The sequence below is a fragment of the Jaculus jaculus genome, chromosome X (genome assembly GCF_020740685.1).
Source record: "Jaculus jaculus isolate mJacJac1 chromosome X, mJacJac1.mat.Y.cur, whole genome shotgun sequence".
NCBI lineage: Eukaryota > Metazoa > Chordata > Mammalia > Rodentia > Dipodidae > Jaculus > Jaculus jaculus.
The window spans coordinates 9,829,175-9,843,239 of NC_059125.1; the positions used below are offsets into that span (position 1 = coordinate 9,829,175).

Here is a 14,065-nt window from a genome sequence, read left to right on the forward strand (position 1 = left end):
TGCAAACACCAGATACTTGCACCACCTTGTGCATCTGGCTTACGAGGGACATGGAGAATTAAACCTGGGTCATTAGGCTTCCCAGGCAAGTGCCTTAACCACAAAGCCATTTCTCCAACTCCCAAGGAGACTTTTTTTTTTTTTTTTGCAAGCATAGAATTTGGGACCTTAAGCTGCCTGCTTTCACTAGTACTTTTGGCTTCATGCAATGTTTGGTTAAAACTGGAAGTAGTGGAGCTCTGTCTTGATAAAAATGGAAATATTTGTTGCTTACTGTTAGTCCCAGTTACACCATATAGTAGGAAGTATCCATCATGTTTTTCCCCTCCCAGCAATGGAAAATCCCCAGAACTGAATGGTTTTTTTCTCCTTCAAAACTGAATTTAAAACTTTCTACCCCTTCTTACTCCTAATGTTCTGTAGCAGCTACCTTGTTGTTATTGGTGCAAGACACCCAACTAGAAGCAGCATTTGAAAAGAATGGGTTTATTCTGGCTTACAGTTTTGAGGGGAGGGTTCATCATACTGGGAAAAGCCCAGCAGGTGCAGAGAGCTGAGTATCACATCTCCACAGCAATAGTGAGTAGGTAGAGAAAGTGAGCTGAACTATATATGGACTATAAAATCCCAAGGCTATCCCCAGAGACACAACTCCTCCACCTGGGGATCAAGTATGAGGCTTAATCATAAATGCATGTGGCTGTTGGGGACATTCTACATTGAAACCATCACATGGCCCTATAATTACCTCAATCTGTGAGTGGAAAGGGGCCTCTGAACCTTCTGCTATAGACCCTATCCACAGGCATTCATCTCAAATAAACCTTCACTTTAATTGAGCTGCTCTTCCTCATCCTCCTCTCAGTTTTCCTGAATTGAAAATCAAACCCAACACTTACCAAGTACTAGGTAATATATAATATGCTGTTTAATATCTATTAACTCATTTGCTATACCAATAATCTTATGGGGTTTATAATCCTATAAAGATGTGGAGTTCCCTCAGTCATTTGTCAGTGTGGGGATTTCTCCAGGCTCATACAGGAGAATATACACGTGGAAAGAGTGAAAGTGAAATTGTCATCCCTCTAAGTTTCTCTTTACCCTTCCTTAGGTTAACGGAATGACAGTTCATGGCGCCACACCCCTCTTCAATGCTTGCTGCAGTGGAAGTGCTGCATGTGTCAATGTGCTGTTGGAGTTTGGAGCTAAGACCCAGCCTGTGGTGCAACAGGCTTCACCCATCCACGAGGCAGTGAAGAGAGGTAAGTGAGTCACCCCAATGTGCACAAAACATTGGTAAGTTCATGCCAATCTGCATAGTCTTACCCCACATCTTTCTACTACTAAAATATGTTTGACTTTGAAGGCCCATAGCAGTGAATTCAACTTGCCTCTAGCACAGTGGCATGAAACAGTTCTTCTTGGCTTTTCAAGGTAGGGTCTCACTCTAGTCCTGGCTGACCTGGAATTCACTTTGTATTCTCAGGGTTGCCTCAAACTCACCGTGGTCCTCATACCTCTGTCTCCTGAGTGCTGGGATTAAAGGTGTGCACCACCACACCTGGCCTCAGCTCTTCTTAATATCAAGGAATTTCTTCATGTCTCAGTAACATTCATTTCTGAGGATAGTATCTTAGCAAATGCTGTCCTTAGTAGAAAAGAATAGCTCATCTTACAAGCTCATAAAACATCAACCATTGACACAATAAATCATTAAAAGTGTCTAAAAACTAAGGATAGTAATAATGCCTAATAGTAATAGTACCAATAGTGTCTAATAAATAATAGTACTAATGGATTAAGAACAGAAACTGTCTAATAATACACTGTAGATGAATGGGTGACTTCAAGGTCATAGCTATTGAAACAACATTGCCACTTGAATACCAGGGCAGTGAAAGTCCTGAAGTTGACTCTATATTCCTGCGTTGCCAGTTTTGTGGTGAAAAAAGTAATTTCAACAAATTTCATAATTATATTAATATACTAGAAACCATTAAGAAGATGCCATTAAAAAGAGAAGGTCAGTTTTCAAAGTTCATACCCAGTGTGCAGTATTTTGGTGACATTAACTGGTGGATTAATTCTTTTTTAGCAATATCAGAAATACAGTGGAAATGTTAGAGTAATCTAGATTTTTATTGATCTTCACTTCAAATGGCAAAAGCAAAAGATTTGTCCCAGGTTACTATATATGTCACTTGATAATTTTTCCCAAGGGGCCTACTTAAAAGAATAAATCTATATATGAGTATAGCTAGACCATCATGGTAGATCTGATTTTACTCTTTTGAAGCACCTAAGTATATGGAATATCTGGCATATATGAACATTTTATATCTATCTGTCTATCTATCTATCTATCTATCTATCTAACTCAAAATATATGACTTCATAATTTTATGCATCATAAATAGCATATTAAGTACCAACATTCATGAAACAGAATAATTAATAGATTCACTATTTCCAATAGTATTATATTAATGCTAGTTATTTAAATTTTTTGTACCCATTTATTTCAAAGCAGAGTTTCAGTATCTTGCTTGTTACCATCTATTTGCTGGGACAAAACACTTGACCAAATGCAGCTGATGGGAGGAAAGTGTCTATTTTGGCTTACAGTCTTGAGGGGAAGCTTCATGATGGCAGATGAAAGCATGACATGAGCAGAGACTGGGAGTCACCTCCTTGCCACAGCAGGTGGACAATATCAGCAAGGGGAATTTAGCTATAATACTTCTAAGTTCACCCCAGCAGTACACCTCCTTCAGCAGGGCTCCACATCCCAAATTGTCACCAGCTGAGGACCGAGCATTCAAAATACATGAGTTTATTGGGGACATCTGATTCAAGCCACCATATTGTCCATGCTGGTTTTGAACTCATGAGATTTGGTGATTTTTCTCCCTCAGCTTCCTGAGGAGCTGGGACTATAGGCATGTGCCACTACACCTGCTGTTTTAAAATTTACCTCAAACTTAGGGACAGTTTTTGTTTCTACTAGTAATTATTTAAAAATATTTGTCAGATTACGTGTATTTTCAGATATTTTTGGGTCCTGATTATTAGATATTATTTATTGATCCTTATAGCTTAAAACTTATATGACCAAGCTGGATCATAATCTGAGTACATATTTTGACATGGCGATATCATAGCCCATGTGTAATACTTAGATGATCAAATAATTTGCACCCACAAAATCCTGTGTATTGTAATGAATATTCCTGCTTAATTCAGCATTTGTGAGAGATCATGCAGGTTTATATAGGATGAAAATGACTTTTATGTTATCTCTAAAGAAAAGGTTGATTAAATTAATTATAAATGATAAAAGTTTTTGAGGAAACATTTAAATCTTCACTCTTTAAAAATTGTATGTACGGGCTGGAGAGATGGCTTAGCGGTTAAGCGCTTGCCTGTGAAGCCTAAGGACTCCAGTTTGAGGCTCGGTTCCCCAGGTCCCACGTTAGCCAGATGCACAAGGGGGCGCACGCGTCTGGAGTTCCTTTGCAGAGGCTGGAAGCCCTGGCGCGCCCATTCCCTCTCTCTCCCTCTATCTGTCTTTCTCTCTGTGTCTGTTGCTCTGAAATAAATAAATAAAAAATTTAAAAAAAATTGTATGTACTTGTGTCTGTGTGTGTATGGGCATGTGTACCACATTACACATGTGGTGGTCGGAGAACAACTTCAACGTTTCTGTGCTCTACCTTCTGTGATATGGGACTCTTGCCACTGTAAACATATTTCCATCCTGCAAACCAACTTCAGACTGGCTGGAGTATGAAGTTTGGATTCTCCTGGTGTTAGTTCCCATTGTTGTAGCCTTGCTGGGATCACAGATGCACATGTCATTATGCATCCAGCTTTACATGGCCCCTGGGAAATCAGGCTTTGCAATGCTTTGACCACTGAACAATCTCCCCAGATCCTAAATTTTCACATTCTTTCCAAGCTTCCATCAAAATCTCTGAAGCATTCCCTCATGAAAAAATCATGGATACACTGCAAATTAATCATGTTTATCTCTATTGGCTAAATTCTTCAAGGAGAATACTTGCTTATATAGTTCTATGGCTACTGAATTCTTAGTTTATGTAAGCATATTTTATAGTTGAAAGATTTTATTAATTCTCACAGGTGCCTTCCAGTCTAATCATAATAAGATTGCAGACCTTTTTTTACTTGTTTGAGTGAAGAAGAGAAAGGGATCTTGGCAACAGAGAGGAAACAGGACTGGTGTTGAGTTTGAACACTGGCTTTTTAGAATAATAATAGGGTGAGGCATTTACCCCTCTGGGGCTTATAGCCTGAATTTGTAAAATGATGGCTTCATTTTGGAAGGTGGTTTCAACTATGCTCCTTGGAACCTGAGTTTATTTGGAGTCACCTCAGACATTGTAAAGAGTTTGAGTGGAAGAAGCATGACTATACTTCTGGTTTTAGTGGTTTTGTTTTGTGGAGTTCTACCTATGTATTTCCAAAGGAAAAAAAAAAATCTTATCTTATGGAAAGAGATATAGGCTATTTCTAAACTCCATCCAGGGGCTGGAGACATGGCTCAGAAATTGAAGATACTTGCTTGCAAAACCTGCTGGCCCAGGTTCAATTTCTTCAGTACCCACATAAAACCAGATATGTAGAAAATGTGGTGCATGTATCTGGAAGTATATTTGCATTGGCAAGAGGCCCTAATACAGCCATTCTCTTCCTCTCTCTTTCTCTTTCTCTCACACATACAAAAAAAAAATATTTTTTAAAGTCCATTCCAGATAGGCAATCCTATAATTCTTTGAATGTTTAATGTGTTCCTTACATGAGTAGGCTTGTTTTATTTTCCCCAGGTCATAAAGAATGCATGGAAATTCTGCTGGCTAATAATGTTAATATCAACCAAGAGCTGCCTCAGCTGGGAACTCCACTGTATGTGGCCTGCACCTACCAGAAGGTAGACTGTGTGAAGAAACTTCTAGAGCTAGGTAATTAGCAGAAATATATTTAAGTTAGAACCCACTAAATCTGTTAGCGTTTATGGCTCTGAAGATGGCATTATTATTTGTTTATTATTGTATTATATGGTTGTGTGTGTGTGTACACATGTCACAGTGTGTGTGTGTGTGTGTGTGTGTGTGTGTGTGTGTGTGTGTGTGTATGTGTGTGTAGGTCAGAGCATAACCTTGAGTATTGGTCCTCACCTTCCACCTTGTTTGAGAGAGAGTATCTCCTGTTGTTCACTACTGCATACACCAGACTAGCTGGCCAAAAAGCTTCCTATTATTCTGTCTCTACTTCCCAGCTGGCTAGAGGCACACCGGCCTCTAGATGTTGACAATGTGTGTCCAACTTTATGTGGGTTCTGGAGATCTGAACTTAGGTCATTAGAATTGTGCAGCAAGTGCTTGCTTTAACCACTGAGGCTTCTCCCCAACTTTCCCAAAGATGGCATGCTAGCCTAGCAAAATGCTGATTGCATTTGTTATTTGAGTACAGAACTTCTCTAGAGAAATTGTCTATATTTCTCAGTTGTGCTGCCCTTGATGTTGGCTCCATTTACCTGACATAGTTCTTCCTGGCAGATTCAAGATGGCTGCCAGCCATACCCAAACATGTAACCTTCCTTATCCATACACAGCAATGCCTCTCTGAGTCACATGCCCATCTCTGAAACAGTCATGGTGAGCAATGGAATCTGAGCTACTTGTGGTTGTAGAGCTAGATATGAGTTTATTTTGCAGTTTTTGTGGCTTTACTAGAGACCCATGAACTGAGAATCACAATGTGATGGTTCCCTAGAAGTAACACTGCCAAGAACATGCTGGACAGTTAAAACAATAGATATTTGCTGTGAAATGTTTTACAACTCCCCTGCTAAGTCAGTCACTTTTAAATTTCAAATAGTATATACAGATACTAACATTCACCTTGAAACTATCATTTGGCTCATGATTTTTTAATGTTTAGCCATTGACATAAATATGGAGGTTATAAGAACTTTTAGTTGAGAAATTTTGTCTCCAAGACTTTTTTTTTATTCTTCTTACTATTTTCTATAGTGATTTTGGAAATCTCTTGGTGGAGCCCCAACTAATATAAATAGTAAATGAATGTAGGTTTATCTGTTGAAGAAGTCCAAAATAACTAAGGAATAGGAGCCTCACGTATTTTATTTTGTATATCACATATTTTTTTATTTTCACAATTTTTATTAACATTTTCCATAATTATAAAAAATATCCCATGGTAATACCTCCCCCCCCCACTTTCCCCTTTGAATATATTTTATGGGGGGAAAGCAAGTAAAGTATTTAAAGTGACTTACCTCACCTTTATTACCAAAATGGCTTGGAATAGTCTTCAGAGGTATCATTGAGGTTCTAAGCTGAAATCACATATTCTCAAAGATTTTTCAAATATGCCATTACATTTGTATTTATTTATTTATTTGCAAGGAGAGAAAGGGAGAGAGGGAAAATGAGAAATAGAGAGAGAGAGAGTGGGTGTACCAGGGTATCCTACCACTGCAAATGAATTCCAGATGCTTGCGCCACTTTGTGCATCTGGCTGTACTTGGGTACTGGGGAATTGTTATCAGACTGTTAGGCTTTTTAAGCAAGTGCCTCAACTGCTGAGCCATCTCTCCAGCCCTTGAGATGCTTTTATATACAGTAGTTCCGTTGAACCTAGTGTGTCTTATATTTGTACTTAGTCTTGATTTGTGGCCTTCTCCTTTATTAAGGAGCTAGTGTTGATCATGGCCGGAGGCTGGACACCCCACTACATGCCGCAGCGAGGAAAACCAGTGTGGAAATTGTCCACCTCCTTGCAGACTATGGAGCTAACCTGAAGCTCAGAAATGCACTGGGCAAAACCCCGCTTGATCTGGCAGCTCCTGGAAGCAGTGTGGAAGATGCCCTCCTGTTCCACAAAGGTAAAGAGCACTGTTTGTCTGCTTCTCTGCCCCAAGCGCACCACCATTGCCACTTCCTGTCTCAATCTCTCTAGAATACTTCTAGATTCGTTTTTTCCCTTAAATTGAGAATGGTATTGTGGGAGGTGGCAAGTCCTGTCATTACTGTTGCTGCCTGGGACTTTTCATATGCCGTGTGTTTTTGGTTGCATTTTATATACAACCAAACCGTGGCTTTGTATTTTTTGCAAGAAGACATGCTTTATATGTCAAAAGAGACCCATTTGGATGTCTGCATAGTAAGCACATTTTCTCAGTCTTCACTGATCATTGGTGTGCTGGGAAGAACCTTAAAGACAATTGTAATGATTCAGTTTTACATGTGCCAGTATGGAGATAAATTTGAAGCATAGATTAGTATCACTGATCTTAGACTTTGCTTATCAAGCAGAATCTCAGCAAATACTACTGCTGCTGCTGCTGCTGGTGGTGATCTAAGGGCCACTGGTCTAGATTATTCCTCATGGTCTAGTCTCTAGTTTATTACTCTTTTATCAAAATATTTATTTTTATTTATTTATTTATTTGAGAGAGAGAGAGAGATAGAGACAGAGACAGAGAAGAGAGAATGGGCATGCTAGGGCCTCCAGCCACTGCAAAACAACTTCAGACATATGTGCTGCCCTGTGCATCTGGGTTATGTGGGTCCTAAGGAATTGAACCTTGGTCCTTTGGCTTTGCATGTAAGCACTTTAACTGCTAAGCCATCTCTCCAGCCCTCATTACCCTTTTATTTGAATTCTCCCTAGAAGAATTATGACCTTCCTCACCCGATGCCAATTTGGAAAATACCTCTGCCCCAGCTAGCTGAGAACAGAGTTTATAAAAGTTTGCACATTTTCTGTTTTCTTCCTCAAAAATGTTATCATGCCTGGGATTTACATTCCTTCTGAGTTTCTCTATCTTTTATCTTCTTACACACAGGCACCAACTCTAGAAGGATGGGTGTCAAGCTGTACAAGTTCACATAGATGTTTGAACTCCTCTAGGATTGTTGGACAATTTGTCTGCATTCTATCTATTGTTAGAATCCATCTATCAAAGCTATATACTGATAGCTTTCTATCACATGGAATGCTCCTTGCCAATGTCAGTCTTAAGTGTTATCTGAGTATGCTCATACTTGCAGTCTGCTATTTTTCATAGGATACAAGACGCTGTTACAGTAAAATTTGCTTAAAAATAAAGTTTGTATGGGCCATTAAGCAATTAGATCTACTTGAGGATGTCTTCAGTGATAGATTAGGAACTAATGGGATAACATATATGTCCTCTTTTTATAATATGTTTTAAATTTTTTATTTTTATTTATTTATTTGAAAGTGACAGAGAAAGAAAGAGGCAGATAGAGAAAGAGAGAGAGAGAGAGATGGGTGCGCCAGGGCCTCTGGCCACTGCAAACGAACTCCAGACGTGTGCACCCCCTTGTTTATCTGGCTAACATGGGTCCTGGGGAATTGAGTCTCGAACTGGGGTCCTTAGGCTTCACAGGCAAGTGCTTAACCGCTAAGCCATCTCTCCAGCCCTATATGTCCTTTTTGTAAGTGGTATTTTAGCAAAAACTCATTCATCCTGTTCAACCATATTTTAGACACTTATCAGCTTATTTTTATTAGGGATTCAAAGCTTTGCAGAACCATGAACACGTTGACTCTTTGAGAATCCATGAGACTGAGGTTTAGGAAATAATGGATTCTAAATGATTTGATACTTTTCTGTCCATATCTATTGAGCTGGAGTTCTTGCAGGAACAGAAGAGCCCTCCAAGTATGAAGAAGGGTCCAGCCAGTCCCACTATAGGTATTTCTAGTACCAGGAGGCCATGAGGACTTTGAGATATTTGGCCCTTGGTCCATCTTATAGCACTGCCTTTGCAACCATACAGGTCAAGCTTCCTACTAACATCCCCTCTGTACTGCTTCCTCTGCCCTCAAGCTCTGTCTTAGGACCCTGTGTCCTCAGAATTTTCACCTCAACCAGTATATTACTTTTTGTTAGAATCGGTAATAGTGAATGAGATTATAGATCCACACTTTCCCCCCAACATGCCTATGGATGCCTTATTGTTCAATACTGATAATGCAATCACTGTTGAAGATCAACTTAAAGAACACTCCATCCTAAAGGGCAAATTAGGACTTTGCTTGCATTTAGCATTTTGCATTTACATTGTTGGATAATTCCTATGTAGATTCAGCTATGCTTCCAGCTCTCAGATCTCCTGTACTTCTCACCATGAGGTTCACATGGTTTTTATTTTCTCACAGGACCACTTGCTCTTTCTCAGCTCTGCCGCCTGTGTGTTTGGAAGTGCTTGGGCCAAGCAAGTCATCAAGTCATCCAGCAGCTACATTTGCCAGAGCCACTGAAAAAATTCCTCCTGTATCAGTAGTCCCAGTTATCTAGGGGAAAGATAGTTAGAAATATATGTTGGTTGTTGCCAGTTGTACCCAGGGGTCTTTAGTATATATACCCAATGGCTTGACTCATTATCCTCAAATGAGCTTAGCTAGTTAGAGTAAATCTCCCATAAACTCAAACACTTTGGGTAAAGAAACTTTTGATTAATTAATACTCTTATTTGCCCAGAGGCTACCAAAAAGCTTTTAGTTTCAAGTTCTTGTTAGTTGGCTTAAAAAAACCCACAAACTATGAAGTAGAGTGAAAATTCTAGGTTATTTTCCGATGATTCTAGATCCTTTAGTATCTAAAGTTCAACTATCTGAATATGTCATACACATCAACAAATCCATGTAGATAAGATTCTAATGTCTCCAAGATATGTTCCTGATTGGGTTTCTTTGTTCTTCCTTGAATAAATATCTGCTATAATTTCGAGGTCTTTGACTTGGTGGGGTTTTTTTTTTGTGTGTGTGAGAGAGCAAGAGAGAGTGTGTGATAGATAATTGGCATACCAGGACCCCCAGCCATTGCAATTGAACTCCAGATGCATGTGCTACCTTGTGTGTCTGGTTTATGTGGGTTCTTGTGAATTGAACATGTGTTCTTAGGCTTTGCAGGCAAGTACCTTAACCACTAAGCCATCTCTCCAGCCCTCTCTTTATTTTATTTTATTTGACAGAGAAGAGGGAAAGAGAGAGAGAGAAAGAGAGAGAGACAGAGAGAGAGAGAGACAGAATGCTAGGGTCTCCAGCCACAGCAAACTAACTCCAGATGCATGCACCCTCTTGTGCATCTGGCTAATATGGGTCCTGGGGAGTCAAACCTGGGTCCTTTGGCTTTGCAGGTAAATGCCTTAACTGTTAACCCATCCTTACGCCCCCCTCTCTTACTTTTTTAATGTATGAAAAAATGAAATGCTTTGGGAACATCACAGTTGGAACTTTCGGTGACTGAAGTCCTTGTAAATAAGACACTTTGGGAGAGATTAGCTCACCCAAAGATTGTACTTTTTTGTCCATCATTTCTGATATTAAATGTTCTGCCTTGAAGCAAACAGTTTCAGGATTGAGCAACATTGGATGCCCCCTGAAAAGCTGAACTCACAAGCAATGTCCAATACATGTTGTAACTCAACATTGGTTTACTTTCAAAGTCATTATTAATGAGTTTCTTGAAATAATTACATGTTTAATGTCAGCCGCCAAGGTGGGCTCAATGCTAGGTCAACATTTTTATACTATAGATTTGAGTTTAAGATAAGTCTGATGGTATATTCAGACACTTTTTCTTATTCTTTCTTAATAAAGTTTAGAGGTTTATTAGATTATAATAGAACTGAAGAGGAGGAAGACAGAGTTCATGCCCAAGAGGGAGTACAAGCTGAGTTCCCAGAAATGGGGCAACCCAGAACTGAAGAGAAGGAATAAATGTAGAGCTCTTGCCCAGGGATGCAAGAGGGGGATTTAGAAGTCCCAACATTTTTCTCCTTGAATCTCCCTTCCCTTCTTTCCATCTGTCCATCCCCCTTCCTCCCTCTCTGTTTGTAATATTAGAACCTGGGCACTCTACAGGCTTTTAAGAAAAGAAAAGTCCCAAAGAAGTTTCACAAATCTTACATGTCATAATTTTCAACAATCTTGGGGGAAGCGGTAGGATATTCCAAAATCCATAAAAGGGAATACAATTCAATCTGCTTCCAATAGTAAATGACAACGTTGTCTCACTGATATTTCTATAGCAGCATGTAAGTGTGTTACTGAAAAATCAATAAAGATACAATTTCACACATACAAATGTTATCAAGGGAGGATGAATAAAAAATTTATGGGGAAGGTGACACATGAATGAATAAGCCTTATGTAAATGATGTAGGTGAAAAACTGAATGAGAGAAAAGGTGCATTTGAAATAGAATGAAGAGTCATTTGAGCCATTGTGAGCCTTGAAAAGGTCACAGAGGAAAGAATGAATCTTCTTCCATTGCTGGACGTTCCAGAATTGGGGATGCCTTCATTTGAAATGTTCCTATAGGTGCAGTTTTTGTTCAGCTGAGTTTGTGCTGAATGCCTGAGCTTTGTTAAGCCTCAGGCCACTGCAAGATATTCAAAATGTCTATGGCTCCAAGTAGCTTGAGGTCCCATTGCTTCACTGTGATTGAAAACTACAGACCATGATGATGCAATAAACTTGTATGGACTTTCCAAGGCTGGTTGTATGTGTGTGTGTTGCATCAAAATCCTGAACTGCCTCCTAAAAGGTCACCAGAATCCATTATTTGATAATTTAGGTCACGTCATCTTGAGTAGAGTTGAAGCCTTATGATTTATGAATGAAGGTACTATATTGGACACAAGATGACCATTAAACTTCCTTCAAGTCCAATACTCCATTAAGCTATATTTAGATCATTAAACTAATCATCTGATTTTTATGAGGTTATTTTTCTTAGATTTTATTAATGACCATTACAAATATTTTTATTGATACATTTTTTATTGATAATTTAATTAATTTTTTCATACAAGTATGCGTTTTGAAAGCAACAGAGCCTTTCTTGGGCTTATATTAGGTGTTAGAGCCCTGGACACTCTATGGTCAATAAAACTCCCCAAGCCAATAGATTCTGAGTTTCTCGTTTTGCAACTTCCAAAGAATGATGGAGTACAAACCCAGAAGAAGGGCAAATTAAACAAGGGTTTATCAGGAAAGAAAGTGTTAGTAAAGCAGTTAGTTAGTAAAGCTGGGAGGGGACCTGGGTCCTGAGCCCTGAGTAGGTAGTACCTAGTGACTTGGATGGAGCTTGTTCTAACCTATGGGGATGTAAACTAAATATGGAGTTGGCTTGGATTGAAGTGGTTACTTTGAATGCAGGTGGGGGCTCATAACAGGCTGATGAATTAGACAAAGTATTGATTGTTCTGTATGTGTGGGTCAGCTGCTCTCCTGGTGAGTCTGGGATTTTGATATTTTGGTGGGTGAACATGAGCCAGGGCATTTTGGATTTCAGTTTCTAGATTCTTTTCTTATAACCTCTGTGTTCATTGGCTCTGTCACGACAAACAGAGGATCTGTTTATTTATTCCCTTCATGCATAGAAGTTGCTTCCTATAAATCAGGTAACTTTGCTCCTAATTCCTATCAGTATGATGCTTTATATTTATTATTTATTTATTTATGGGTGGGTTTTTTGTGTGTGTTGTGAGTGTGTGTGTGCACACACACATGTATGAGTTTGGGTGCATTTGTACCATGTGGAAATCAGAGGGCAACTTTCAAGTTGGTCTTTGCCTTCTACCTTATTTGAGGCAAGGTCTCCTGTTGTTTACTGCTCTGGGAACTTCTGGGAAATTCTCCTGTTTTAGCCTTCCTTCTCTCCATAGGTACACTGGGATTACAGAAGCCCACCACAGCTTCCAGCTTTTATGTGGAGTTTGGAGGAGTTTGAGGCCAATAGTGAATTCCAGGTCAGCCTGAACTACAGTGAGACCCTACCTCGAAAAACCAATATATATATATATCACATTTGAAATATTATAGTTTCAATTTATTTTGCATGTTTTTTTTTTCTCAGCATATATGATGTGTTGGTCCTGTTGGGAGCCATAGAGCAAAAGCCTCTCCATTTTGTCTGGGCCTGCTCATAAGCTGACTTATTACTCAGAAAGCTGGTTCATCCAGCTTTCTGTTAGGTACTTCTAGAACATCGGCCAGCAGACTGCTTACTGAATCTTATCTTTTGCAAAAGGCCAGTTTATGGTCAGGATGTAAAACCTGTTGCAGTCAGGATGTTAAGCCACTGAGGCAAGATTAGATGAACACCTAATTACATCCCCTCTAGGTTTCCTGACAATTCCAAAGCCCTAAATGATGCCAGCCAGCTTATTCCCTGACTTTTCTTCCCCTATATAACCACTGTGTAAAAAATAAAGACTCTGAGGCCTTGACAAACATCTAGCATGGTCTCCTTCTTGTGTCTGTTTGCCTTTTTTTCACCCAGGCTAGCTTCTCCTCGAGTCCTTGTTCAACTCCCTGCTGGCCCAGGCAGGTCCTGTGGGATAGTCTCAGATAGACATTTGCCTGTCATTGGAAAATTTAGGAGCTAGTGGGGCAACAGGAGATAAAGAACACATCATTACATGATGTAGGTCAGGAAGGGATAAGAACAGAAATAATGCAGATTAAAGTAAAGCTATTATAATGGACTGTTGTTTTAGGTAAGTTGATTAAGGCAAGGTCTTGGCAGAGTGACTAAATTTTTTAAAACGTTATTATTAGGTATATAATATTTATTAGTTAATTTTTACTGCTGAGATTTTAGCAACTTGTTTCAGTATACTTTCAGTATAATAGCCTTCCCAGTTTATTGGCAGATAGTGTCCCCAGCGGATGCTTGAAACCAGAGATAGTGCCAAATCCAATCTATACTATGCTTTTTCCTGTACTTATACACCCATCATAAAGCTTAATTTATAAACCGGGCTCAATAAGATATTAACAGTAATAAATGATTGTACAATAGAACAATTGTAGAAATGCAACAAAATGATGTGAATGTAACCTCTCATAATATTTTATTGGTTTGTACTTGCCCTCCATTTCCTGGTGACAATGTGAGATGACACAATGCTTTATGATGAGATGAACTAAGCAGAATGAGATAGACATTACGACAAAGCATTAGGTTACTTAA

At 39.1% G+C, this 14,065-nt stretch overlaps 1 protein-coding gene across 1 annotated transcript in view; it reads left to right on the forward strand.

Annotated features, from left to right (window-relative positions):
- Window positions 1–9,820, forward strand: part of Asb11 (ankyrin repeat and SOCS box containing 11) — a 37,084-nt gene extending 27,264 nt beyond the window's left edge. Inside the window, exons 4-7 of the mRNA XM_004671462.2 lie at window positions 1,115–1,265; window positions 4,851–4,985; window positions 6,743–6,934; window positions 9,241–9,820. Of these exons, the coding sequence (XP_004671519.1) occupies window positions 1,115–1,265; window positions 4,851–4,985; window positions 6,743–6,934; window positions 9,241–9,365 (603 nt within the window). The 3' untranslated portion in view covers window positions 9,366–9,820. The remainder of the gene's footprint in view (window positions 1–1,114; window positions 1,266–4,850; window positions 4,986–6,742; window positions 6,935–9,240) is intronic.
- The last annotated feature ends 4,245 nt before the right edge of the window (window positions 9,821–14,065 follow it).